Source organism: Mercenaria mercenaria, unplaced genomic scaffold, assembly GCF_021730395.1.
Source record: "Mercenaria mercenaria strain notata unplaced genomic scaffold, MADL_Memer_1 contig_4664, whole genome shotgun sequence".
NCBI lineage: Eukaryota > Metazoa > Mollusca > Bivalvia > Venerida > Veneridae > Mercenaria > Mercenaria mercenaria.
In genome coordinates, this window is record NW_026462909.1 from 15,647 (window position 1) to 43,119 (window position 27,473).

A 27,473-nucleotide genomic window follows, 5' to 3' on the forward strand; every position below is an offset into this window, starting at 1 on the left:
ATTTAGATTAAATCGCGGGGCTGTTAGTCTCAACTTGAGTGCCTGAAGAAATTAAGGGCTTAGCCTCTCCAACATGAAAAACGTTTGAACCGTTCTCATCGAAGTAGAATATTACGTACAGTGACGTATATCTTTCGGAAGTCGCACCTGTTAAGTGTACTTTCAGTTTATTTTGCAAGCTTCTTTCTTTGTTATTTATAATAATATTACTGTATTTCATATACCTAACAATTGTATTAAATATTTGTTCTTTTTAAACCATTCCTAAGAAAGTAAGAAAACGAAAGTATAGGTCAAAGATCAAGCAGGGGTGGGGTTGAATAACGTTTCATTTATAAATGCATCCTTTAGGTGTATAATCTGTTCGTGCAGTAGTGTCAGTGATATCTGAAAGTTTGTTTTCTGAAAACTTGTAATATGCTACGATCATTGTTTTCTTTTTTTCATAAATGTGATCATACCCAACACTCAGTGCTTTTGTACCGTACACACGGATAAAACGTCTCGATTCAGGTAATATTTTGCCTATATTTTCCTTCTTACTTGACGGGTTTTCGTGAGATAAGAGCGCCAAAGACAGCAAATGAGTGCTTTTGTCGGCACAAAGCATCTGCTGTCAGTTTCTAATACCTTTCTCAAACACGCCCAACTGCTTCTAGTGGACAAAACTCAGAACCGATTGCAGACGTTTTGTGCGGAGGACAGCACTCATTTCTGTCTTCGATATCCAAAAGTCACGTGGGTTAGCCACCTTGACGTTGCTGATGCGATTAAAAGCGAAAGTAGTATTAAATAATGTTGACCAAAAAAAAAAAAGATAAACGATGATGAAGTATTATAATTATACGTAAAATAGACATGAGAGATTCACGTATGGAACAGAATTAGGGCAAAAACTGGAAACTGCATTGTGCTTGTCGTACATCAAATATTGCGATTTACATATATGCATTTGTGATTCTCATGTTCACATGCTTCCTTCTGACATCCCATTTTGCATTAATTGTTACGTGACCTTTTGTCCATCTTATGTTTGCGTGTTTCTTTCTGACATTCATACCTGCTTAATTCTGAGAAATGATCTGTGCTTGTTTCATTTTTCTCAGATATTCATGTTGCTTTCGGACATGTGCAATCTGACATACAGCGAACTTGCCCTTTCCGAACCAGTTTTTAAATTTTTCTTGTTCTACTTCGCCGAGTTTATATTTAAAATATAAGTTTCATCTTAAAAGCTGGACAAATATGTCACGATTAAAATAGTATGAAAAGAAATTCGGAACAAAACATTATTTGTAACAGAATTCTGTAATTGGTCAGACTGGTACTGTGCGTAATCCGGGTCATACTTGCCTATTCCGAATCACCACAAATGAACTGAAATGGTGTGAAATGGTGTGAAATGTTTTTCTAATTACTATCCACAACAACCTTAAACTACAATCATGAATCTAAAACTGAAAATAATTTATGTTAGAAATAGAAATAATCGCATTTAAGGCCATTGTAAAGTAGCCGTTTGGTTTTCATCAAAGAATGTGGACTATTCATCTCATGAGTTCGTCACAGGTATACATAGAAATGATAAAAACATGAACTGTTTGTGTGACATGTTAAAAACAAACTTGACATAGATTACATGTTAAACTTTATTAACAAAAGTGCAAAGATAGTTGTTTATAAACACGTCTCAATGACAAATGGAATGATTTAAACTATAGCCATGGCATCCTTCTCTGGCATTATCGAAATATGCTGTTTTAAAACAGTCATGTGGGCGGCCTTTCCTTGGTGAAAATAAAATAGTCACACGGTATAACAATACCTCCGCCATTTTCTTTCACATCTGGCCATGGGTAAAACCTAGGCACAGGATCACCTGTAGCCTTTGCTTCCCTTCTTCCCCCCCCCCCCCCCACACACACACACACAATCTAAAATATATCTAAACGCCGGAGCAATGCCTCGTGGGGCATGCCCGCATGGTAGACCAAGGATGTCTTTAAGCCGTAGACCTCTTTTCCTCTTTTAGAATCTGTCTCAAGATTTAGCTGATCACCACTAACGGTATCCGGGAGCCATACTAGACATGCACTGACATCATGGATGTTTGTGTACTCTCCGTCTACTCGTAAGGTTAACTGCAACGGCGGTCTTATTTTAAAATCATGGTATCCCTTGATAACACAATGCTTGATTGTTACCATCGTCTCTGTTCCATCGACATCCTTGTGATCCTAAAAAAGAAATGAATTCACAATTGTAACAGACTGAAAATACTTTCGGCCTGACCGGGAATCAAACCCGGGACCCCTCACACCTAAGGCGGACATTCTAGGTACACGTCGCTATAAAAGCTTATTCAATAGCAGTGCAGTATAAGTTCGCCCTTATACTTTACCCTACTACACAACGTTGCATTTTTAAGTTTTCAAAATTATAAAAACTAACCCGACATGTTATGTAACATTGACTCATATATTAAGATCAATTATGACCAGCAGTACAAATAAAGACATTCATAGATTCATATATTAAGATCAATTATGACCAGCAGTACAAATAAAGACATTCATAGATTCATATATTAAGATCAAGTTTGACTAGCAGTACAAATAAAGACAACCAACAAATATGAGAGATAATTTCTATAACATATTAATTCAGTTTAAGGATTCTAACTATCATGTCTACTGTAAACAACTTAACACTTGAACAAGTAATAAACTGGTAAATTATACAACGTTTTGAATTTCAACAATTCACATCATATGCTCATATTCGATGTTACAAGTATATGCTCTCAGTCAAGCAATACACATTTTGGGCATATAAACTGGACAGACTGCTCGGACAATGCAGTTCTATCCCACTGGTGATCTACAGGAATGCACTGTACGTGGAGCCAGGAATCGCATACGTCGCACGCTATCCACTGCTCAATATTCGGATCATCAGTTTGACATAATACACATAGTACGACTAAAGAGGATTGAGTGACTGGTATTGGTTCAGGTGTTTGTTTAACTTTACTGCTTTTACATTTCCCACTTTTTTGGGTGCGTTTTGTTTCTTTGCTTATCTGATACTTTTCTTTTGCCTTCTTCTCTTTTTTTGCAAACGCTTCAACTTTTTCAAGAGATTTCAAGCCAGCTGTTCTCAAAGATTCGCCTGATGTCAGATGGTCGGACAGTTTATCACTTAGTCGAACTTGTTTCTTTTTACTCTCCTTAACAACAGGTAGTTTAATTGCTTCTTGAACATGTGGTGATATACTTTCAGATCTACTCTGTGATTTACTGGCGCCTACTATATCCACCGCTTGCACAAGCACATCTAAACCTGATGTTGAATTTTCATGTGGCAGTTGATCTACATGTAACTCTTGTGTACTCGGTGTGCAGCCCAAATTCACATTGCATTGGTCACTTTGTTGACAACTTTCATAGGTCAGAGCAGGTTTCAGTCTTGTATCAGAAATAGCTTCGCGCTGTATAGGAAATATACCAGCTGAAGTAAAAGCATGCTGAACAGTGAGGGGTTTGTAGAAATCCATGAAGGCAGCATGTAGATGTCTTGCGAAGGTTTTCTTACTTACAGGATCATCTGGATGTTCCCTGTTATGTACTCTTAAATGTTTATACCATGCACATTTTAGCGGACCATATACGCCAACATCAAGTGGTTGCATAATATGTGTAGCATTTTTAACTAGCCTGTAGATTTCTATTCAATGTTCTTTTGCCTCACTAAAACACTCTATGTTGACATGACTTCCAACACTATCAATAAGGAGCACGATGGGCCTTTCTTTTTCGCCATATTTATCTAAATGACCAATAGACTTCTTGAAAGTAGGAACATCCATCCACCCCTTATCAGTGTAAGCTGCATCTGAACCTTTTGCTGTACCTGCAAGGTGGTCATATGACACCGGTTTTGGCTTAGCAAACACAAAATATGGCGGAATCACGGTGCCTGCTGCATTGGCGCAGTACATAACAGTTACACGTTCTTTACTTTTGCCTCCAGAGGCATGTGGAACAGGACCAGCATGAACACTTTTAGATGGACCAATCACTTTTCCTGTTGTTCTCAAACCCATACCTCGAGCAGCCATTTCAGATAAGTAATGGGCCATTTTTTCTTCCTCTGCTTTTGTAAACACAGGTTTACGTCCATTTTTACTTTGATAGTTTCAATGTCCACCACACCACTGGCCCTCCTTTGAAGGAAAGAATAGGAAATATTCATATCTTTAGCTGCTTTTCTTAAAGAAATGTTATCGTTTTCTACCTTTTATAGTGCCCGTTTCGCTCTCCCTGGAGATTTGGCTGTCTTGTCTTGGCTTTCTTTGCTGGTGACGGATATTTCTTTCTCACTTTTGTTGCAGAAACTTGTGTAGGGCTTTGGCATGTCTTTCTTTTAGGTTTTCCCATCTGAAATAAAAAATATTATTATTTAAAATAATATGTACATAGGTCCGCTAATGCATTATTCTGGAATTTATATAATGCCAAGTGTGCAAGGTCACATCATGGCCAAGACTAATGCAAGGTTTCATGGATTTACATCAAATACTTTTTGAGCTAGGCACGTCATTAGGTGAAAATGTGCATTTTTACTATTTCAGGGGCCGTAACTTTAACAATATAAGTTTTGATGTTTACATAGAAATTTAGCTGTGGGTTATGATGCGTTGTGACAACATATATTGATACATTCTCAAATTCTTGTTCAAGTGGAGATAACCACCTTGTACTAAAATACGGAAATACACGAACAGTACCGAAAGTGTTAAGGCTACACGTCCGGTAACCGGACAAACAACATATATTCTTATCTGAATCCAAGTAAAATAAGCATTTTTTTCCAAAACACTACCTTTAATATCGTGTAGTCGGCAGATATTTATAGCGCGCTTTAAATAGCCTACACAACAAAATTGTCAACATGAACTCAGAAATTGAATTAACTGTCTCCCCGCGTATATATGGCCCCAAAGTACAATTAATTTCCCATAGGGTTACATACAAATATATCAATGCAAGGCTTTGACACAATGTTCTGAAGACAAATGCAAATACCTTCTCTTTAGAAATCTATCCGAGAGAAACACAAAAATCACTTTGAAGTGACCTGTTGACCTGCTACTTTTCTCCTCACATCTGTCAGAATGAATAGTGCATTGCATTTTTACAAAGTGAAGCGGTCCAGCCTACTTTTTGTACAAATCCGCAGACAGTCATTTGCACAAGAAACCATGATTTTCCAGATTTTTTTTACCCCTTTCTCTTCATTTACATCAGATCTATAAAATTTGGCTACTTTCAGAAGCTCAGAATATCTATTTACAATCAAATCCATCATGAAATGAGGGACCTCTTTTCTCTCAGATACACTTCCTTTAGTTGGGTAACGAAGGGCAGGTAGGTAGCTAGCTGTACCTTGTTACCATATATAGGGGCCTGTATATATTTTGATAGCCTTAACAGGAACCGCTCCTGGTTACCACACACAGATATATTAGTAGGAATAAGAATAAATCACTAGCTCAATTATTTTTTCGGTGAAATATAATGACCTGGACATATTTTGGTAAATTATTTAAATTCATTTATTGTAAAATCGTTTAATTTCGTACGTAAAAAAATCACGGTTTTGCTCAAAACGACTATTTTGTTGGGAAATGAAATAGTAAATTTCCAATTGCCAAGATAAAAGAATAGTAACTTGTTAACTGAAATTTAATTTCGTTGCTTGATGAACCATTATTGAAGATCATTTTACACATACACCGAAACGTTTTTTTTTCAAAGTTTTTTTCGTTTCGGAATTGGCTAGAGTTTTCACTTCTTGGATATTATTAATACAAGGACGCCGATGTAGACCGCGGAGAATGAAATTAGTATTGTGATCCACAAAGGGAGAATACCACGATCTCGTTTAGGAATTGCACGATGATCCTTGTTTTGCATTAGCAGAGGAAAAACAAGATACTAACGGTATAACCGATGGATGTTCCCCCAAAGTATGGTTATTGCTAAGAGGAATTCACTGACTAAGCACATATCTCGTTTTAGTAGTGAAGCTTCCAAAGAAATTTCTTGGAACTCCAGTAAGCATTTATTGAGTGAAACTTCCCATGAAGTTTCGCAAAATATCAGCCTGGGGTTGGTGAGGAAATATCTGGACAATGATGACGCTATAGTTTACTAATGTTGAATAATCAAAGGGCAACAACCCTGTGTAAAATCATCCGACCGGTACATGAAGACAATACGCATATCTCCTCTTTTAAAGTGCAGCTTCCAATGAAGTTTCATTGAATTCCAGCCAGTGGTTGCTGACGAATACTTCGGATAAGAAATGGTAGGCCTACTATATAGCATACTAATGTTGAATAATCAAAGGGCAATAACTCAATGAAAAAATTATCCGAAAAAGTGCGCATTTCCTCTCAGAAGTGAATCATCCTATGAAGATTCGCTGAATTCCAGCCAGTGGTTGCTGAGAAATGTCCCGAACAAGAATTGCAGGACAGACGGACAAACGAAGTTGTGGCTATATGCTTTCCCATTCTGGAAGCATAATAAACAAACTTGTGGAAAAAACAAGACTTTTTTACATTTTCGGCCCGACTTTGGTAATAGAGCCAGAATTTGAATTCGTGCATGTTTTCATTTCAGTTTCGGTTTACCATTTGTATCCGTTTCGACGTATATGTGAAATGGCCCATTGATAATAATGCATTCTAATTTCCATAAGATTTACATGTGTAGAGAGAAATGTATGTAGACACAAACATTCCCATTAAACGAGTAATTTTCAGTTCGATAAATTACATAATTATGTATATATCAGTTTCGAAAATCAGCAAACCGAGGCAATATACAATGTGTTTACATGTATATATGTATATATACCTCAGTATAATGTGATCTAAACTCACAAGCCTGTTGGCGCTGTTTTTAACAATTTTTTCGTCTAAAAACATCTGTCTGATAAGAATACCATTAAAAATATTTGATAAAATTGTAGATGGAAATATGTTTAGGCTACGTAAAACCCACTTAAGTAAAAATCAAAAGTTCACTTGGTCATTACCAGATGTTTCATCTTTCTGATCATTTTCCGTACAACTGAATAAAATAAATACATTTTTTTCAGCAAACCAACAGAAATCATGATTTAAGACTAAAAAGAAACCGAAAAAAAAAAAGTTAAAACAAAATGTGCCGCCAGCTGGGTTTGAACTTACGACTAAAACGTTACTCGGCCAACACTGTAACCCCCGCAGCACCGAAACTTTTTAAGTTCAATACTAGTATATAACATAATAAACAATTAAAACGGAGATTTTCAATGGATAGTAAACGTAGCTGCCTGTCAAAAAGTCGAAGAATGTTATAGCATTTTAATGCTACTTTTACAAACGTGGCTTAATGTAATAAATAACATGCATAATGTTTGATGATACACAGGCCTTTTCGAACTGGATTACCGGACGCCTAGACAAATCAAACAGGTTAGGTCCGGCCACCGGACATATAGCCAAAATGCGCAGTGTCGTACTTTTTTCCGTGGTTTAGCGGAAGCTTCCGAGCACGAAGATAAAAGCGCCCTCTGGTATCATAATGAGAGATGTACATTATGGTAACCTCTTTATGCTTAGTGCTATGCTGCATTATGCATGGTGACAAGGGAGATTGTGTGTGCTCGCATGTCTTAAACTTTGTTAGCTGTTTATGCGTACAAGTAAGCACATTCAGCCCGTCCAGGAGCCACTTCTGTCCATATCATTAGCACATAGATAGGTAAAACAAGCTAATACACCGAGTGATGCATGCAGCATGACCGAAAGCAAGCAAATGTCATAGACTAATGAAGAAGTTACCATGTTATTAAAATGAAACAATTAAGCATGTATGAATGTCAGAAAGAAACGTGTAAACATAAGATGCACAAATGGTCATGTAATAGTGCAAAATTGGATGTCAGAAGGAAGAATGTAAACATGAGAATCACAAGATTGGATGTACGGAAGCACAATGTAGCTTTTGCCCTAATTCTGTTCCATATTCACGTTTGCCTCACACTGTATGACAAATACAGCATTTCTTCTTAACTCAAAAGGGATTGAAATGGGGATATCATAGCAGGTTACTCGATACTATTTGGTAAAATCATTTCCCTGTTCTTTTTTACCGAGACAGATTATCTGCTCTATCATATTAAAATTACATGTTTATCGGATTCATTGCTTCTGTGGTCCAAGAAACAAAGTGCACCAGAAAACACTTCCTGTTTCGCGATACATATATAGGTTTGTACTTCTAATTAAAATATCATTTTCTTATCATAAAGAGATAAAACTATATAGGTTTTTGTCGAGCCCTTAAGGGAGCGAAGACATAGTTGTCCAGATGGCTGTTCGATGTATGTGCGTGCGTGCGTGCGTCCGGATTTCTTTGTCCAGACCATAGGTTTGTCATTGATTGTGGGATTTTAAAATACCCGTGTCAATATCTTAAAGGTCAAGGTCACACTTGAAGTTTAAAGGTCAAATATGGCTATAATTGACCTTGCCATGATAATAATGTCATCATTGAATGTGGGATTATAAAATAATCTGGCACAATTGTTTACCACCATTAGATGGTGTGTCGTGTGCAAAAACAGCGTCAATATCTTAAAGGTCAAGGTCACACTTGGAGTCTAAAGGTCAAATATGGCTATAATTGACCTTGTCCGGACAATAACTTCGTCATTGAATGTGGGATTATAAAATAATCTGGCACAATTGTTTACCACCATGAGATGGTGTGTCGTGTGCAAAACCAGCGTCAATATCTTAAAGGTCAAGGTCACACTTGGAACTTAAAGGTCAAATATGGCTATAATTGACCTTGTCTGGACAATAACTTCGTCAGTGAATGTGGGATTATAAAATAACCTGGCACAAATGTTTGACTCGGAGAGACAGAGTTTCGTATGCAACTCCAGTCCTTTTGACAGCTGGCGGGCTCGGCATGTTGCCCTTGGGCATCTAGTTATCTTTAAAGATGTAGTTTGGTCCTATTATGAAATATGACTTTTTGTTTCTAGACAGTCTGGAAATGCGAAATCTAGAAAAAAGCATGTCCGAGTCGGGAATCGAACCTCGGTAATAAGAACCTTCCTACGTTCTTAGTTTAAACATATTTTATTTCAAACAAATTGATATGATTACAACAGAGATATTAACATTAACAACGATACAATCAATTTGAAAAGGGATACGATACCTTCTTGACCAATACACCGCGTAGGAATCTTACTCAACGACACTTAAATGCAAAGGCAGTTTACAACCGGTACTCAGTTACAAACGCTTTTCAGTTTTATTAGGAAAAATTAGTGAAAACAACTAAATTTCATGTTTCGAAAGCATATAATCTGTTAGTAACTAAGTTTAAAAACCTCGTGAAGAAAATATATCAAACTAGATGCCCACGGGCAACATGTCGAGCTCGTCAGCTGTCAAAAGGACTGGGAGTTGCACATGACACTTTGTCTCATTGAGGCAAACATTTATGCCAAATAAAAAAAAAATTGCAAAAAGTTACAATATAAATTATTTATAGTAACAACAAAGGGAAGTAAATCTTAAAAAAAAATTCTAAATCCACACAAAAATCCTTTCAAGTAGAGATAGGTCAAAATACACCTCAAAATTGGATGTAACATGCATGTTGTACTACAGGGAAAAAAATGGTCTTCATTTTTCCCTACGACCGGTAATAAAAAAGTTACAATATAAGCTATTTATAGTAGCAACAAAGGGAAGTAATTCTAGGTTCTTGCGCATGACACTCCGTCTCATGATGGTGAACAGTTGTGCCAAGTTACATCAAAGTCCCTCTATGCATGAAAAAGAAATGCTCTGGACAATGTCATTCTTGTATCTGACCTTTGACCTCTAAGTGTGACCTTGACCTTAGATCTAAGGACCTGGTTCTTGCGCAAGACACTCCGTCTCATGGTGATGAAAATTTGTGCCAAGTTACATCAAAATCCCTCCATGCATGAAGAAGAAATGTTCCGGACAAAGTTGTCATTCTTGTATCCTTTGACCTCTAAGTGTGACCTTGACCTTAGACCTAGGGACCTGATTCTTGCGCATGACACTCCGTCTCATGATGGTGAACAGTTGTGCCAAGTTACATCAAAATCCCTCCATGCATGAAGAAGAAATGCTCCGGACAAAGTCATTATTGAATTTGACCTTTGACCTCTAAGTGTGACCTTGACCTTTGAGATAGGAACCTGGGGTTTGCGCATAACACTACGTCTCATTGAGGTTAACATTCATGCCAAATATAAACAAGATTTCTCCATGCATGTCAAAGTTATGGTCCGGACAAACAAATCCGGACGAACGCACGCACGGACGCACGCACACATACACGCACGCACGCACGCACGCACGCACGCACGCACAAACACCGAACAGCCATTTGGACAACTATGTCTTCGCTTCCGCAAGCGGGCTCGACAAAAATTCTTTATCTCTAAAATGTTTCCCTTTTTTGTTATTGTCGTACGATCTTTCACACAAAGGAACAGTGTTGATTCTATGCAAGAAAACATCGGTCTTTAACTAAAAATTTAAAAACGCACCTTCTAACATGTCTAAACTTTGATCCGAGAAGAGTTTCACAACGCATATAATAAAGGTATTAAGGTGATAATTTTTTTGTGCTACGGATTAGTACGAAATCCGGTAAGTTCGACACACGACATGCGAAGTGACACACGACATTTTATCGTGCAAATGTCGCGGCATTATGTGTCTAACGGTATCTTACGATGTAGTAATAAGGTATACAAGTGAAGTGTCACTGAACTTCTATATTTTATTGCTTCATAGTGCGACTGAAAAATGTAACCAGACACTCGACAATTCCGTGACATTTGCACGATAAAATGTCGTGTGTCACTTCCTATGTCGTGTGCCGTGTCGCATTGTGTCTCGTGTTGAGTGCCGTGCGTCGCCCTTGGAACGCGTCATACGACATTCGACGCGACACAAGACAGTGCAACGCGACACTCGATATTTACTGCGACATTTCAAGCAACAGGCACGACGCACGACATGGGTTAGAGACCACCAGTTGTTTTCCCAAATATTTGCATTGTAACATTATGGCGGTTTCGGTCTTCCATAAATCGAATCACATATTTTTCAAGAACCAAAATGAAGGACGAAAATATATGAATAGTGATAGTTTGTTTGAATATTTTTCGCGTGAATGATACAACCCGCTGTTAACATGGTTGGCATGGCAGGAGAAAACCACTTTTTTCGATAAACATCAAACTTCCCAAATAATCACTTCTTGGGTTTGTTTTCATTACTGACTAGACATTACTTTTTTTTCGAGGTTCATGATTGCCGTATTCCCAGTAAGTTGTCTGTACTTTTTTAATTGGTTGTCTCTGACCTTTAGTTGTCATATGTCTCTTCGCATTGTTGAGGGACGCGTCGCATTATTGACTGCCGTATCGAGTGCCGTTGCATTGTCGTGTGTCGCGTTGAGTGTCGTGCTACAACCGCGACACACGACATTTAATGTGGCATTAACCGGTTCCTGTCGAATAGTTTTATTCGGATATAAAGGCTTAAGTTTTGAGAAGAATAAAAATAGTACTCATCTTAATAAATACACCTTTTATTTCATAGAGGTTGGAAAATTGAAAAAAAAAGTTGTTCATGAGTTCGTAATCGACTTCAACGTGTAATAACATTTGATATTTTTTTGTAAATGCGCGCGTTGAGATATGTACGAGCTACACGGCCACGCTTCAAGAATCACAAAAGAAACCGCTATATTAGATCAGATTTATTAAATAACGATAAGTGATATCAAAATATTTGAATACAAGTACAAGCTGAAAGCATTAATTTAAATAATTACCATATATGGATAAGGCGTTTTAGAGTCACCGAGAGTAGTAAAAATTTTACTAAACATTGGATGTGTAAACTTCAAAGGAAGAACGTAGAAGACGAGCTTTCCACAACTCAACCCAATACAGGTTCCAATAAATTGTTAAAGTTTACATCGCAGAATGCATTTTATTTAGTCAGTATAGCAGAAACAAGAGGGCCATGATGGCCCTATATCGCTCACCTGAGTTTAGTTGTTTGCTTGAACAAATTTCTTAGCTAAAGCGTCAAAAATAATAGGTAGGTGAGTAGGTCAGAGTAAAGATAATTCAAGATAACTACTGAAATCTGTATGAAAAAATTATACAGGTGGTCCAAATCTCTTTGCTGTAGCTTCAAGAGCAAGAAAGTAGTTCAGTAGGTCAGGATTAAGAATATTAAAGATGGGTATTGAAATCTGTATCAAAACATATACACGTGGTCCAGATTTCTATGCTGTAACTTCAAAAACAAGAAAGTAGGTCAGTAGGTCACAATTAAGACTATTCAAGATGAGTATTGAAATTTGCATCAAAAATTATACGTGTGATCCAAATTACATTGCTGTAACTTCAACAAGAGGGCCATGATGACCATATATCGCTCACCAGAGTTGATCTGGCCTACTGACCTAGTTTTTGACCGCACATGACCCAGTTTCAAACTTGACCTAGAGATCATCAAGACAAACATTCTGACTAAGTTTCACAAAGATAGGATCACAACTGTGGCCACTAGAATGTTAACAAGTTTTTCCTTTGATTTGACCGGGTACCTAGTTTTTGACCCCACATGACCCAGATTCGAACTTGACATAGAGCCATCAAGACAAACATTCTGACCACTTCTCAGGAGTTTCAAACTTAAATTCCGGACTCTAGAGTGTTCACAAGATTTTCCTTTGATCTGGCCTACTGACCTAGTTTTGGACCCCATATGACCCAGTTTCGATTTGGATCTAGAGATCATCAAGGCAAACATTCTGACCAAGTTTCATAAAGATTGAGTCACAACTATTGCCTCTAGAGCGTTCACAAGCTTTTCCTTTGATTTGACCAGGTGACCTAGTTTTTGATTCCACATAACCCAGATTCGAACTTGACCTAGAGATCATCAAGACAGATATTCTGACTAATTCTCATGAGTTTCAAACTTCAATTGTGGTCTCTAGAGCGTTAACAAAATTTTCTTTTGATCTGGCCTAATGACCTAGTTTTTGACACCAAATGACCCAGTTTCAAACTTGACCTAGAAATCATTAAGACAAACATTCTGACTAAGTTTCAGAAAGATTGATTCACAACTGCTGACTCTAGAATGTTCACAAACTTTTCCTTTGATTTGGCCGGATGACCTAGTTTTTAACCCCACATGACCCAGATTCACACTTGACCTAGAAATCATTAAGACAAACATTCAGACCAAGTTTCATAACGATTGAATCACAACTGTGGCCTTAGATTGTTCACAAGCTTTTCCTTCGATCTGCCCTACTGACCATGTTTTTGACCCCACATGACCTAGTTTCAAACTCGACCTAAAGATCAACAAGGCAAACATTCTGACCAAGTTTCATAAAGATTGGCTTACAACTGTGGCCTCTAGTATGTTCACAAGCTTTTATTTTGATTTGACCGGTTTACCAAGTTTTTGACCCCACATGACCCAGATTCAAATTTGACCTAGAGATTATCAAGACAAACACTCTGACTACTTCTCATGAGTCTCAAACTTAAATTGTGGTCTCTAGAGTGTTAACAAGCTTTTCCTTTGATCTAGCCTAGTGGCCTAGTTATTTTACTCCACATGACCCAGTTTCGATCTTGACCTAGAAATAATCAAGACAAACATTCCGACAAAAATTCATAAAGATTGAGTCTCAACTGTGGCCTCTAGAGTGTTCACAAGCTTTTCCTTCGATCTAGCATACTGATCTAGTTTTTGACCCCACATAACCCAGTTTCGAACTTGACCTAGAAGTCATCAAGACTAACATTCTGACTAGGTTTCATAAAGATTGAGTCACAACTGTGGCCTCTAGATTGTTCACAAGGCAAATGTTAACGGACGAGGCACGACGGACGCCGACGGACGCCGGACAATGACCGGTCACAATAGCTCACCTTGAGCGCTTCGTGCTCTGGTGAACTAAAAACAAGAAAGTAGGTCAAAATTAATTGAAATCTGTATCAAAAATTATACACGTGGTCCAAATTGCTTTGCCGTAGCTTCAAAACAAGAAAGTAGGTCAGTAGGTCATGATTAAGACTATCCAAGATGAGTATTGGAATCTGTATCAAACGTTGTAAATGCGGTGGAATTTTCTTAACCACTGCTTCAAAACAACAAATATCTATGTAAAACAAGGGACCCACCTGGCGTGGCCTATATTAACCCCAGGGTCATAATTTGAACAATCTTGTTAGAGAACCACTAGAGAATGCCATATATCAAATATCTAAGCTCTGGGCCTTACGGTTTCAGAAAAGAAACTTATTAAATATCAAAGCCCTAGGTCATGTGGTTTTGTACAAGATGGTTTTCAAAGTTTTCCTTATATGTCTATATAAACAATGTGACCCCCAGGGTGGGGCCATATTTGAACCTAGGGAAATAATTTGAACGCATTTTGGTAGAGGACCATTATATGATGCTATATATCAAATATCAAAGCCCTAGGCCCAGTGGTTTTGGACAAGAAGATTTTGTTAGTTTTTCCTTTCGGTTGCCATGGCAACCAGAGTTCTGTATGGAATTCAATTCTTTGAATAATTTTTAAAGAAGACCACCTAAGGAACATGCCTGTGAAGTTTCATCAAAATTGGCCTGGTGGTTTAGGAGGTGATGTTGTTTGAAAGAATGTGTGGACGGACGGACGACGGACGGTTAGCGATTACAATAGCTCAGCCTGAGCCTTTGGCTCAGGTGAGCGAAAAAGCCAAAATATATAGAAACGTATTATATCCATTTAAAATATAAGCTATTTTTAATCCACCGCCACAAGTGGTGGGGGTTATAGGAGTGGTCTCCGTCCGTCCGTCTGTCCGTAACACTTTCGTGTCCGCTCCATATCTCCTACACCCCTTGAAGGATTTTCATGAACCTTGGGTCAAATGATCACCTCATCAAGGCGATATGCACAACACATGAGTCAGCCTCGTCGGCTCAAGGTCAAGGTCACAACTCAAGGTCAAATGTTTGAGCCTTCCATTTTGTGTCCGCTCTATATCTCCTAAACCCCTTGAAGGAATTCTATAAAACTTGGGTCAAATGATCGCCTCATCAAGACGATGTGCAGAACTCATAAGTCAGCCTTGTCGGCTCTAGGTCAAGGTCACAACTCAAGGTCAAAGGTTTGGGCCTTCCATTTTGTGTCCGCTCTATATCTCCTAAACCCCTTGAAGGAATTATATAAAACTTGGGTCAAATGATCACCTCATCAAGGCGATGTGCAGAACTTATGAGTCAGCCATGCCAGCTCAAGGTCAAGATCACAACTGAGGGTCAAATGTTTGAGCCTTCCATTTTTTGTCTGCTCTGTATCTCCTAATCCCCTTGAAGGATTCCTATGAAACTTGGGTCAAATGATCACCTCATCAAGGCGATTTGCAGAACTCATGAGTCTGCCATGCCGGCTCAAGGTCAAGGTCACAATTCAAGGTCAAATGTTTTAGTCATCCATCCCATGTCCGCTCTATATCTCCTAAACCCCTTTGAAGAATTTTCATCAAACTTTTGTCAAATGATCACCTCATCAAAACGATCTGCAGAACTTATAAGTCAGCCATACTGGCTCAAGGTCAAGGTCACAACTTAGGGTCAAAGGTTTGAGCCTTCCATTTTGTGTTCACTCTGTATCTCCTAAACCCCTTGAAGGATTTTCATCAAACTTGGGTCAAATGATAACCTCATCAAGAACTCATGAGTCAGCCATGTCACCTCAAGGTCAAGGTCACAACTCAAGGTCAAATGTTTGAGCTCTGTGTCTCCTAAATCCCTTGAAGGATTTTCATGAAACTTGGGTCAAATGATCACCTCATCAAGACATTGTGCAGAATTCATGAGTCAGCCATGTCAGTTCAAGGTCAAGGTCACAGCTAAAGGTCAAAGGTTTACCGTTTCACTATCAGTAACAGTGGCGGGGGATTTAGCTGTCTTTCAGACTGCCTTGTTAAAATATGAATACATTTTATGTCATCCTTTGTCGGTCTTTGTACTTAGTACATGAATAGTATTATTATTGTTTTACAGCATTTTGTGACAGTTGTATCAAACTTTGTGCTGTGAGCCCGTGACACGTGACGATAATATTTTTGCTCAAGGTAAGCACTAACTTCATTATCTGGGAACACTGAGCTTCAGTTACCGTAAGGGCGTTGCATATATTAGTTACATTCTTGCACAAAGGCAACTGTTTCAAGTACACACCCTATAAACGACTGTACTCACCCTCTTCCTCTTGCGACTGATCAAAACAATAAACTGACAGCTAAAAGTTGAAAAACACCATTTTAAAGTTAATGATATGCTTTGATGGTACGTATATTTATATTTTATTGGAAGCTGAACATGATTTGTTTCTGTATATAATGTTTTAGTCTGATTACAGGTAAAATTATAGCAAAAAACTCGGTTGATCACTGATTTTGTCTAAATATTTGTACATTGACGGCGTCAAAAGTACATATTTTCTTGCTTGAAGATTAAAATAAAATCATTGCTAAAATCTCCAGTTTGTTTATAACCGTCAATGAAAGAAGATTCGGTGTGATTTCCTGACTGTATGCATGCTTGCTTGAGTACTGTACAAGTGTTTGCGACTTTCGTAAAAAAGACTGTATGCCTGTTTGCAAATGACTTATTTTGTAAAATATCGGCGTTTCCTATGCTCCTGTACTATTTATTCATAATTATAACCCGCAAACGAAGTTTGAAGGAGGGTGGTATATAGGAGTCACCATGCGGTCTGTCTGTTCGGTCTGTTTGTATATGTGTCCTCATAAATTTGGTCGTGCAATTACTTGAATACTATTACACCTACCTCTCTCAAAGTTTACACACAAACATCGGCAATATGTAGTTAATGCCCGTCTTATTCTTTTCCTTTTCTCTTTAATGTGACAAAGGTAAAACAGGGTCTGTTTTTCGTGTCCGTGCCATAACTTCTTTATTCATTAAGGGATTCTGAAATAACTTGGCACAAATGTTCACCATCATGAGACGATGTGTCGCACACAAGACTATATTTACTAGAATTTCAACCCATTGAAACCGGTATATCATCGCAAACTACAACTAATAAGCTGTGAAAATATGAACAGTAAATGGGGTGATATGTAGTGAAACGGCGCCACTAACTATTTGTGGATCGCTTTCTTGACAGCGTCGCACAATAAACAGCTCTATTTTAGTTTTGTCTTTGAATTTGCCATAAGCACATGAACCTTGTCTTATTTTACTGAAAATACATTCTGCGAATGAAATAAGCCCCCATTTTACAAGCAGAAGTGCCATAAAAGGAAAATATGAGGGTTTGTTAGCTCACCTGAGCACGAAGTGCTCAAGGTGAGCTTTTGTGATCACCCTGCGTCCGTCGTCGTCCGTCGTCGTCCGTCGTCCACAATTTGACTGTTAACACTTTAGACGTCAAAATTTTGGTCCAATCTTAATGACACTTGGTGAGAATGTTACCCTCAATAGAATCTTGGACGAGTTCGATATTGGGTCATGTGGGCTGAAAAACTAGATCATCAGGTCAAATCAAAGGAAAACCTTGTTAACACTCTAGAGGTCACCATTTCGAAAACTAGGTCACCAGGTCAAATCAAAGGAAAAGCTTGACAAGTGAGCTAAAAATAGTATACGTGCGTTTACTACATATTGCCCTAAATGTGCGTGTGAAGTATCAAGGTAGGTGCAATCACAGGTACCTTAGCTGCGCCTGGACATACAGCCTCGTGTTGACTACCCGCCGTGATTTTACCGTTATTTCTCATACATTTATACTTACCAAATAACACACAGCTTTCGATTTAAATGTCTGAATTTGCCGATGATATTAAAACAAAGACGAGGTAGAACTCACACCATTTTTAAACTAACGGAAGTGGATTGAGCCAGGCTTAGCAATGAAAACAACTAAATCCGCAAGGTCTGATCCCCGGCGTGTACAAACGTTATCACTATCAAATGTAAATTATTTCAAACATGAGAAGTAACGGTTAAATCTCGACAGGTAGTAAATACGACGGCTGTATGTCCATTCGCAGGGTACTTGTGGGTGCAATAGTTTTTAAAACATTAGAGGATCATTTTGTTGGCAGACGGACAGACAGACGGGGGTCAACCTATAGTCCCCTCCTGTCTCATCTCATCGACATTTCAGGTAATATTTCTTCGCGTGACGTCCATAGGGAATCGACATAGTAGGGACCTTTTGTTTACTTTCAGTTTCTAATTCTGTATTTTATGATAGTATATGTCTGTAAAACCAACACGGAATACTTGCATGTAAACGATTCTGAAGCATTCAATTCATTATATAATTAAGTAGGATGCAGTGAGTGTGATCAGTCAACATTTTGTCAGCATTTTGTAAACATTTCCTGTCAGTTTCATCTATTATATCACCATATACACACATTTATGTTAGACCTATTATCGTTAAACTTAAATACACATACAGTGTAAAGCAAATTAATTAATTTCAGGACCATTTCTTACCTTCCGCATATCTGTTTATTGTTTTGATCAATCGCAAGAGGAAGAGGGGGAGTACAGTCGTTTATAGGGTGTGAAGTAGATATACCAACATGTAGTTTGTAAAAAAGTACTAGTAATGGTACCAGATAATGTCATTAAGATTTTTATCTTTTCACTTTACATACACTGGCATACTGTCACATAACTATTTCATATAAGATACTTTAGAATGCATTTTGAATGATAATCAATTTTACGCTAGATGTACATGTTACACTAGGAGATGGTTTTAATCTTACTGGGTCAGCTCAGTCTTTCGAAACATTTTTTATTCTTTATTCTATTATTAATTGGGAGTTAGAACATAGATTTTTGGCGGGTGTTCGTCTAACAAACATTTAAATAAGAAAATATAACATTATAATATTGTACTGAAACCCGTGAATATGACCCTTTTCCAATATATATAAAAGTGAAATATGAAATTATGTATAAAAACACAAATATTTAGCAGCAGTAAATTGCACATAATTTTATTATGTACACTGACTACACCATATACGCCACATCTCCCGCTACGTTTCCCAATACAACGCCAGATAAATATTAAATACTATATGTACAAGTCATAATATTGCATAACAGAAACAAAAAGAAATATAAAGAGAAACAACTTCGATCCATATTTCACTGATATTTCATTGATATAATGCTTTTATTTCAAGGCATTATTCATACCATTTATAATCTTTGCAATGTGTGTATTAACAGCTGTTTTTTATATACAGAAAAAAGAATTTTCATTCTACAATGGGAGGAAAGCTATCTGATAAAGACATGGACCAGCTGGAACGATGGATAGGTACAGGTCCTAAAATATTCACACTGCTCTATACTATCACAAGAGATGGATGTAATTCTACAACCTTCCACCAGAAATGTGACAACCAGGGACCTACAGTAACGGTGCTGTATAACCAACAGGGATCTGTGTATGGTGGATATGCTCCTGTTAACTGGACCAGTAGCGGCGGATGGATCAATAACACCACTGCCTTCTTGTACCAGTTGAGGTTAAACGGAAATGACAAAACTACAAAGTTTACTTTAAAACCAGCAGGTTATCTGCATGCACTGTACCACTGTCAAAGCTACGGTCCAACTTTCGGTAGTGGTCATGACCTCCCTACCTTTAGAAACACAGTAAACAGCTCCGGTGCCTAGTTTACCCTGAACGGCAGCGTAACCGTAGGACACAGCTACGACTGTCAGGGTATCTCTGCCGACCAGATCATCAACGGTAACTCGAACGTTACCGAACTCGAGGTGTACAAAGTTGCAGGTAAAATATAATGCAACATTCTTTTATTAAGAGCATGATTTTCACTTTATGATATAAAATGATTCACCTTATCCGTGCTATGTTATAACACACTTTCTCGAACTTCATTTACTGCCGAACTGATTATTAGCTCACCTGAGCACGAAGTGCTCAAGGTGAGCTTTTGTGATCGCCCTGTGTCCGTCGTCCGTCGTCGTCCGTCCGTCCGTCCGTCCGTCGTCAAGAATTTGACTGTTAACACTCTAGAGGTCACAATTTTGACCTAATCTTAATGATACTTTGTCAGAATGTTACCCTCAATAGAATCTTGGACGAGTTCGATATTGGGTCATCTGGGGTCAAAACTAGGTCACCAGGTCAAATCAGAGGAAAAGCTTGTTAACTCTCTAGAGGTCACAATTTTGGCCCAATCTTAATGAAACTTGGTCGGAATGTTACCCTCAATAAAATCTTGGACGAGTTTGATATTGGGTCATCTGGGGTTAAAAACTAGGTCACCAGTTCAAATCAAAGGAAAAGCTTGTTAACACTGTAGAGGAGGTCACATTTATGACTATATCTTCATGAAACTTTATCAGAATGTTAATCTTGATGATCTCAAGGTCCAGTTTGAATCTGGGTCATGTGGGGTGAAAAACTAGGTCACTAGGTCAAATCAAAGGAAAAGCTAGTTAACACTCTAGAGGCCACATTAATGACCATATCTTAATGAAACTTTGTCAGAATGTTAATCTTGATGATCCATAGGTCAAGTTCAAATCTGGGTCGGGTGGGTCAAAAACTAGGTCACCAGGTTAAATCACAGGAAAAGCTTGTTTACACTCTAGAGGTCACATTTTTGACCCAATCTTAATGAAACTTGGTCAGAGTGTTATCCTAATTAAAATTTTGGACGAGTTTGATATTGGATCATCTGGGATCAAAAACTAGGTCACCAGGTCAAATCAAAGAAAAAGCTTGTTTACACTGTAGAGGTCACATTTAGGATTGTATCTTCATGAAACTTGGTCAGAATGTTAATCTTGATGATCTCAAGGTCCAGTTTGAATCTGCCTTATGTAGGGTCAAAAACTAGGTCACTTGGTCAAATCAAAGGAAAAGCTAGTTAACACTCTAGAGGCCACATTTATGACCACATCTAAATGAAACTTTGTCAGAATGTTAATCTTGATGATTTTTAGGTCAAATTTAAATCTGGGTCAGGTGGGATCAAAAACTAGGTCACCAGGTTAAATCAAAGGAAAAGCTTGTTAACACTCTAGAGGTCACAATTTTAGCCCAATCTTAATGAAACTTGGTCAGAATGTTACCTTAAAATAAAATCTTGGACGCATTTGTTATTGGGTTATCTGGGGTCAAAAACTAGGTCACCAGGTCAAATCAAAGGAAAAGCTTGTTTACACTGTAGTGGCCACATTTATGACCATATCTTAATAAAACTTGGTCAGAACGTTAATGTTGATGATCTATAGGTCAAATTTAAATCTGGGTCAGGTGGGGGTCAAAAACTAGGTCACTAGGTCAAATCAAAGGAAAAGCTTGTTAACACTCTAGAGGCCACTTTTATGACTATATCTTCATGAATCTTAATCAGAATGTTAATCTTGATGATCTTTAGGTCAAGTTTGAATCTGGGTCATGTGGGGTCAAAAACTAGGTCACCGGGTCAAATCAAAGGAAAAGCTAGTTAACACTTTAGAGGCTACATTTATGACCATATCTTAATGAAACTTGGTCAGAATGTTGATCTTGATGATCTTTAGGTCAATAGGTCAGGTGAGCGATACAGGGCCTTCATCGCCCTCTTGTTTTTATGTTGTTTTCAAGAACGTATACTGGTGTTGTACAATAACCGTTGTATCTAATTTAAAGATGGCAAGAGACAGAAAACAGTGGAGAAAGAATGCAGTAAACCATGGCGAAAGACGCGAGACTGGAATGAGCAGGTAATATCTTACATACAAATAATTTTGTGTGTTTGTTTTGTTGGGTTTTAAGTCAAACCGACACAATTTATGTTACATTGCGAATTTCCAGCTTTTTTAATCAGAATGTACAGGAAGAACCCCGTTTCCCCTCAGGATATTACTTCGGACATGGACTGTTACCTGGATATCTGTAAATCTGCCGAACAGCTTCCAATCATCAAAGACTGTCGGGAAATGATAAAGTAGTTCCAGTATGTTTTGGCTGAGTACAACAATTTCCATTAGAGAAAATATCATCTCAGAATGTATAGTAAAATGAATGTCAGGATAAGAACCACAAAAGACCTGAATTTTATTTGTCAAGCTAAACTTTTAAAATGTCATTCTGAAAGATGATCCTTCTGGACATGCCAGCTATACTTTTGTATGTCCCGGGTTTCGAAGATCGACGAGGCATATTTTGTTTGAACTGTGCGTCTTTTTGTCCATTTGTCGGTCCGCCACACTATCTTGTGTACACCTATAGTATCCACCCAATTCAACTGAAACTTGGTAAACATCATCAACATGATGTGGACGCAGAATGTTTGCATTGTCATGTCCATTTATTTTTTCCTTTTGGATTTTACAATATTACACTACGCAAGAACCTTGTGTACTCAGCTTCTACAATTTGAAATTGTCATACATCATTAACATGCAGTGGAAATGCGCATATTGTCGGGTCTGTCATATTTGTGTGTCCAACTCCTCCCACACTATTAAACTGATTCGCTTCAATCTTTCACAGATGAACAAGCTTGATGTGCAGATCACCTTTAAGGAGGGAACTTTTGCTGTGACTGTTTTTACCGCAGTTATGACCCTTTGATACTTATGCTATACTAGTATAGAATATTGAAAAAGTCTTGTGTGTCCAGTACCTCCCACACAATAAGCCTGATTTGCTTCTATCTTTCACAGTTGGACAAGCTTGATGTGTAGATGACCACAAAGGAAGGAATTTTTGCCGTGACTATTTTCACCGCAGTTATGGCCTTTTGATAGTTTTGCAATATAGAATATAGAGGGAAATCTTGTGTGTCCAACTAAAAGTTTCAAAAATGAAGAACCGTGATGTGAAGATGACCATAAATAACGTACATTTATCTGTGGCCATTTTTTCTCTCTAGAATTATGGCCCTTTCTTTATTTCACAAAGTAGGTCATAGAGATGAAATTTGCTCTGTTCAACTCCTCATACACTTTTTGGATTCAAAGTTGCTCAGATTCACAACCTTATGTAATGCAACCAATTTGCTTCAAACGTTTAGTCGATGATCCTTAATGTGGAGATGGTCAGTCTGTACTAAAACCTTTGCTATTTAGAGGATGGCGCAGTATGTGGGTACATCCGTGTCCTATGGAAACACTTCTAGTCAGTTACTATAGTATGTCCCTTTTTGACTTTACAACATTACAACTGCATCAAACCGTGTTTATACAACTCTTTCTGCAGTTTCCAGGATTGAAATGAAAACAGTGGATATGCACATAATGTCAAATGTATCAGGTGTATCTGTTTCGTATCGTGTCTATATATTGCTGTGGGCCTTTCAGTTTAATTACAGTTCTGTATTACATTTATTATTTTTCTAAACATGCAAATTAAATACGATTCTTATAAAGGAAAAGAATATTCACCACTTGCCCAAAGCATTCTAGACTTTCGTATTTTTTCTGCGTAATGTTTTTTGTTTCTCGGAAACGTTCAAATTGGTGATTCAGAATCAATATTCTTACGTAAAAATGCACGTTATAAATTGGAAGAATATTACTGAAAACAAGTAGTGGGTAGTTCAGCTCTTGAATGAATGTGGTTAACGAGTACGTCAAGAAGGAAGCACACCTTAGGCTAACTATTTTATTTCATTAATTTAAATTGCTGAAATGTTCCATTTTTACTTTCATAGTTGTTGAACGAACTTACTGAAGACATTGTATCGTTCAAACCACTTCCGGACTTGAAGGTGACTGATGCCCGGATCTTGATTATCGGTCCTGTGGGGGCTGGGAAGTCAAGTTTCTACAATACTATCAACTCAGTATTCCGGGGCCGAATCACACAGAAAGCATGTAGTGGTAGCGCGGAGCAGAGTCTTACAACTACTGTATGTAAATATTCTATAATACTCGCGCGTTATTATAAAAAAATTATTTGTACATTTACACCAGTAGTGAAAAAGAGTTACATCCACCTTAGATAGGTTTACCTTGATTCTGTTTTGTTCAAAGGAAAGTGCTATAAGAATGTCAGTCCTCAAAGTTATTACATCTAGCCCAATTTATTGATTTTATTTTCATCATTGTACCTCGTGAACTCTAAATAATATGTTTCAAAAGAATTTGCATTTTGTCATTTAAAACAAAATATGTTACATGTTCAAAACTGTGTTTTTTATTGCTTCCAGTACACTCCTTACAAGGTGAAAGTGAAATCGGGCGCGCCACTTAACTTCCGGTTGTGTGATACACGTGGTCTAGAAGAATCACAAGGTCTAGATGTTCTCGAGTGCAACTATCTATTGGATGGTAACATTCCTAACTATTACCAGGTAAGATACTTTGTTTTGATAAAATTATCATCAGAAATTATCATCCCATCATTTATGAAATCACTTCAGGACACTTGAAAACTCGGAGCAGGATCTGGTCTACTGAAATTTTAGAGACATTATAAGAGCAGACGTAAATTTCTAAGAAGTCAAATTTTATAAATAAGCTATAAATCAAAAGTACAATTCCTACTGCCGTCCCGTACTTTATCATGTTTATAAATGCAACATTTAGAGAACTTTTCTGAATACCTTACAGGCAACGGATAATAATGTGACAAATTTGGAGCTATGTCGAATCTACTTAAAATATATCTGGAAACAAAATTATTCTGTTCTTTCTGGATCCCATTACATTCGGTTGTCTCTTTTGCTAAAACTGCTCTGACACAGTCCGTTCGTCTGCTATGCTCAATTAATTTGTTTCAATAATCTGCTGTAGCTGTTTTGGTAAGAAACGACTAAATACTTTAATCGATAGATATTCCATGATTTTATTTTGATTTTATTTTTCTATGCAGATCGATAATATTTTCTTTTCATCCTTATTTACTTTCCTTAGTACTATTCTTATTTAAGTCCCCTACCGGTGGAACACCGGACAGGACTATAGGAATGCCATCCGTCCGTCCGTCCGCAAATCTGGATCCTGCGATAACTCAAAAAGTATTCAAGCTGGGTTCATAAAACATGGTATGTGAATAGAGGGCAATATGTAGATTATGCACGTACATGACTTTTGCTTGTAGGTTAAAGGTCAAGGTCACTATTAAAGGTCAAGTAAAAATTGTTTCTGCTCAATATACTTTTATATGCATTGATGGATTATCTTAGTGCTGCACACAAACGTTCCCCATGATGAGACAATGCGTCAACGCATGATCTGTACTTGTCGGTTAAAGGTCAAGGTCAATGTTCAAGGTAAAGTAAACATTTGTTTCTGCTCCATTACTTTTAATTGTATTCAAGGAGTTTTTAGTAGGCATACAGACACTAAATAGAAAAATGGCGCGAAAAAAATGGTAGTCGCATAATGGCGGATACAAATAGTCCTCAGTATTTTTGCTCTGTAGAGCTATTTTCCTTATTTTCTTGGCATTGTTTTGTTGTTGCTAAAACCATATTACAGATCTATGCTTGACATGTAGGTAGCATTTTCATAATGAAATAACAACATAACAAAATTTTTCATGAAAACTTAGATCATACACCACCAGTATAATTTGGGGTCTCATTTTTAGCTGATTTTGCAGTTTGTGTTTGACTGAAATTATTTTTCTTGCATCAAACATGACCCCCACTTTTATTTTAATTTTCATTTAGCACTGACAATATTCTTCAAGAAAATGTAGGTTACAGATATTTGAAATGATGTGTGCTGCAGCCATTGGAAATAGGTCAGTTATATATAGAATAAAGAACAACAACTATTTAGTGTGTTTTAACCTAGTACATGACCCATGGTTGTCGGTCAAAGGTCAAGGTCACTATTGAGGTCTAGTAAAAATGTTTTTTCACTGGTAGGGGACTTCTGTATTGCCACCGCAATACTCGGTCACTTGTTAAATTTATATCGTTCGAGATGTCATCCACAGACAAAAAAGTAAAAATGGACTATACTTTTAAAATCTGAAAATTTATATTTGTTTCAGTTCAACCCGACTACACTGATTTCTCCGAAAACCCCCGGTTTTAAGGCCAGTCCTACTACCAATGATGTTATACACTGTGCGGTGTTCGTGCTGGACGCTACCACCCTCGAGGTTCTGTCAACGAAAATCATAGAAAAAATGAAAGGCTTTCAAAACTTGATGAATCAGAAAGGTTGCTTTTTCATATTTTTACACAGCTGTGAAGGATTCTTTAACACTTCACATTTGTTATACGCCCGAAGGGACGTATTATGTTATGACGCCTGTGTCCGTCTGTCCGTCCGTTCGTTAGCAATTTCATGTCCGCTCTGTAACTCTTGAACCCCTTGAAGGATTTCGAAGAAACTTGACACAAATGTTTACCACATCGAAACGACATGCAGAGCGCATTATTTGGATGGCTCGCTTCAAGGTCAATGTCACAGGGGTCCAAGGTCATATGACTTTTGTTTCGTGTCCGCCTTGTAACTCTTGAACTGCTTGAAGGATTTTAAAGACACTTAGCACAAGTGTTCACCACATCGAGACGACGTGCAGAGCGCATGTTTTGGATGGCTCGCTTCAAGGTCAAGATCGCATTTAGGGGTCAAAGGTCATACCTTCGAGCGTATATTGCTCCGCATTGCGATGCTCTTGTTATTTTATTGCCGAGCTATGAAAGATATTTTAAAGGTGACAGAAATGTAGTATGTGCAAAAATGAATAACTGAAGTAATGTTTCATCATTCTTTTATGAACATAACATGTCGCACGCTTTAGAAACAGTATCATATGTATCAGGACGAAAAGAAATAGTCGTGATCTTGATGTTTATATATACTTCCGCTTTCAGGAATTCCACAGATCATACTACTCACTAAGATAGACAAACTCTGTAAAAATGTCGAAAAAGATGCGTCGCTGGTCTTTAAGAGCCCGGAAGTGGAGCAGCACGTAGAAAAGGCCTCGCAGCTTCTCGGACTACCACGTGCTAATGTACTTCCGGTGAAGAACTATGAGAATGAGAATGAACTTGACGACAACATAAGCATCCTGGCATTGTTGGCACTTCGCCAAATTCTGTATTTCGCTGAAGATTTTCTAGATCATATGTTGGATAAAAAGAACGATGAACAGTCAGAAATGGAAAAACTAAAGGTTGAAAACTAAGTAACAACTTTGAGGATTACAAGAATATACGTTTACATGATAATCCCGGAGTATTTTTAAATCAACGTATTTTGTGAAATATTATATTGATTTAATAGTGATAAAATCATGTATCAGTTTTGTATATAAACTACA

General features: G+C 37.6%; 1 protein-coding gene and 1 pseudogene across 1 annotated transcript; one reads left to right on the top strand and one right to left on the bottom strand.

Moving 5' to 3' along the window:
- The first annotated feature begins 163 nt into the window (after positions 1-163).
- On the top strand, positions 164-27,473 carry LOC128554032 (interferon-induced protein 44-like). The gene is made up of 9 exons (XM_053535240.1): positions 164-513; positions 16,223-16,293; positions 19,462-19,889; positions 19,926-20,015; positions 21,888-21,961; positions 23,896-24,093; positions 24,394-24,537; positions 26,190-26,361; positions 27,022-27,473. The coding sequence occupies exons 3-9, from the start codon at positions 19,484-19,486 to the stop codon at positions 27,336-27,338; spliced, it is 1,401 nt and encodes a 466-aa protein (XP_053391215.1). The 5' UTR covers positions 164-513; positions 16,223-16,293; positions 19,462-19,483; the 3' UTR covers positions 27,339-27,473.
- LOC128554031 (jerky protein homolog-like) lies at positions 2,519-4,120 on the bottom strand (annotated as a pseudogene).

Excerpts from the sequence above, each read along its gene's own strand:
- LOC128554032 (XM_053535240.1), top strand. The coding sequence starts at position 19,484 with ATGGGAGGAAAGCTATCTGATAAAGACATGGACCAGCTGGAACGATGG. Across the intron at positions 24,094-24,393 it reads AGCAGAGTCTTACAACTACT|TACACTCCTTACAAGGTGAA; the intron begins GTATGTAAATAT and ends TATTGCTTCCAG. Across the intron at positions 26,362-27,021 it reads AAACTTGATGAATCAGAAAG|GAATTCCACAGATCATACTA; the intron begins GTTGCTTTTTCA and ends TTCCGCTTTCAG.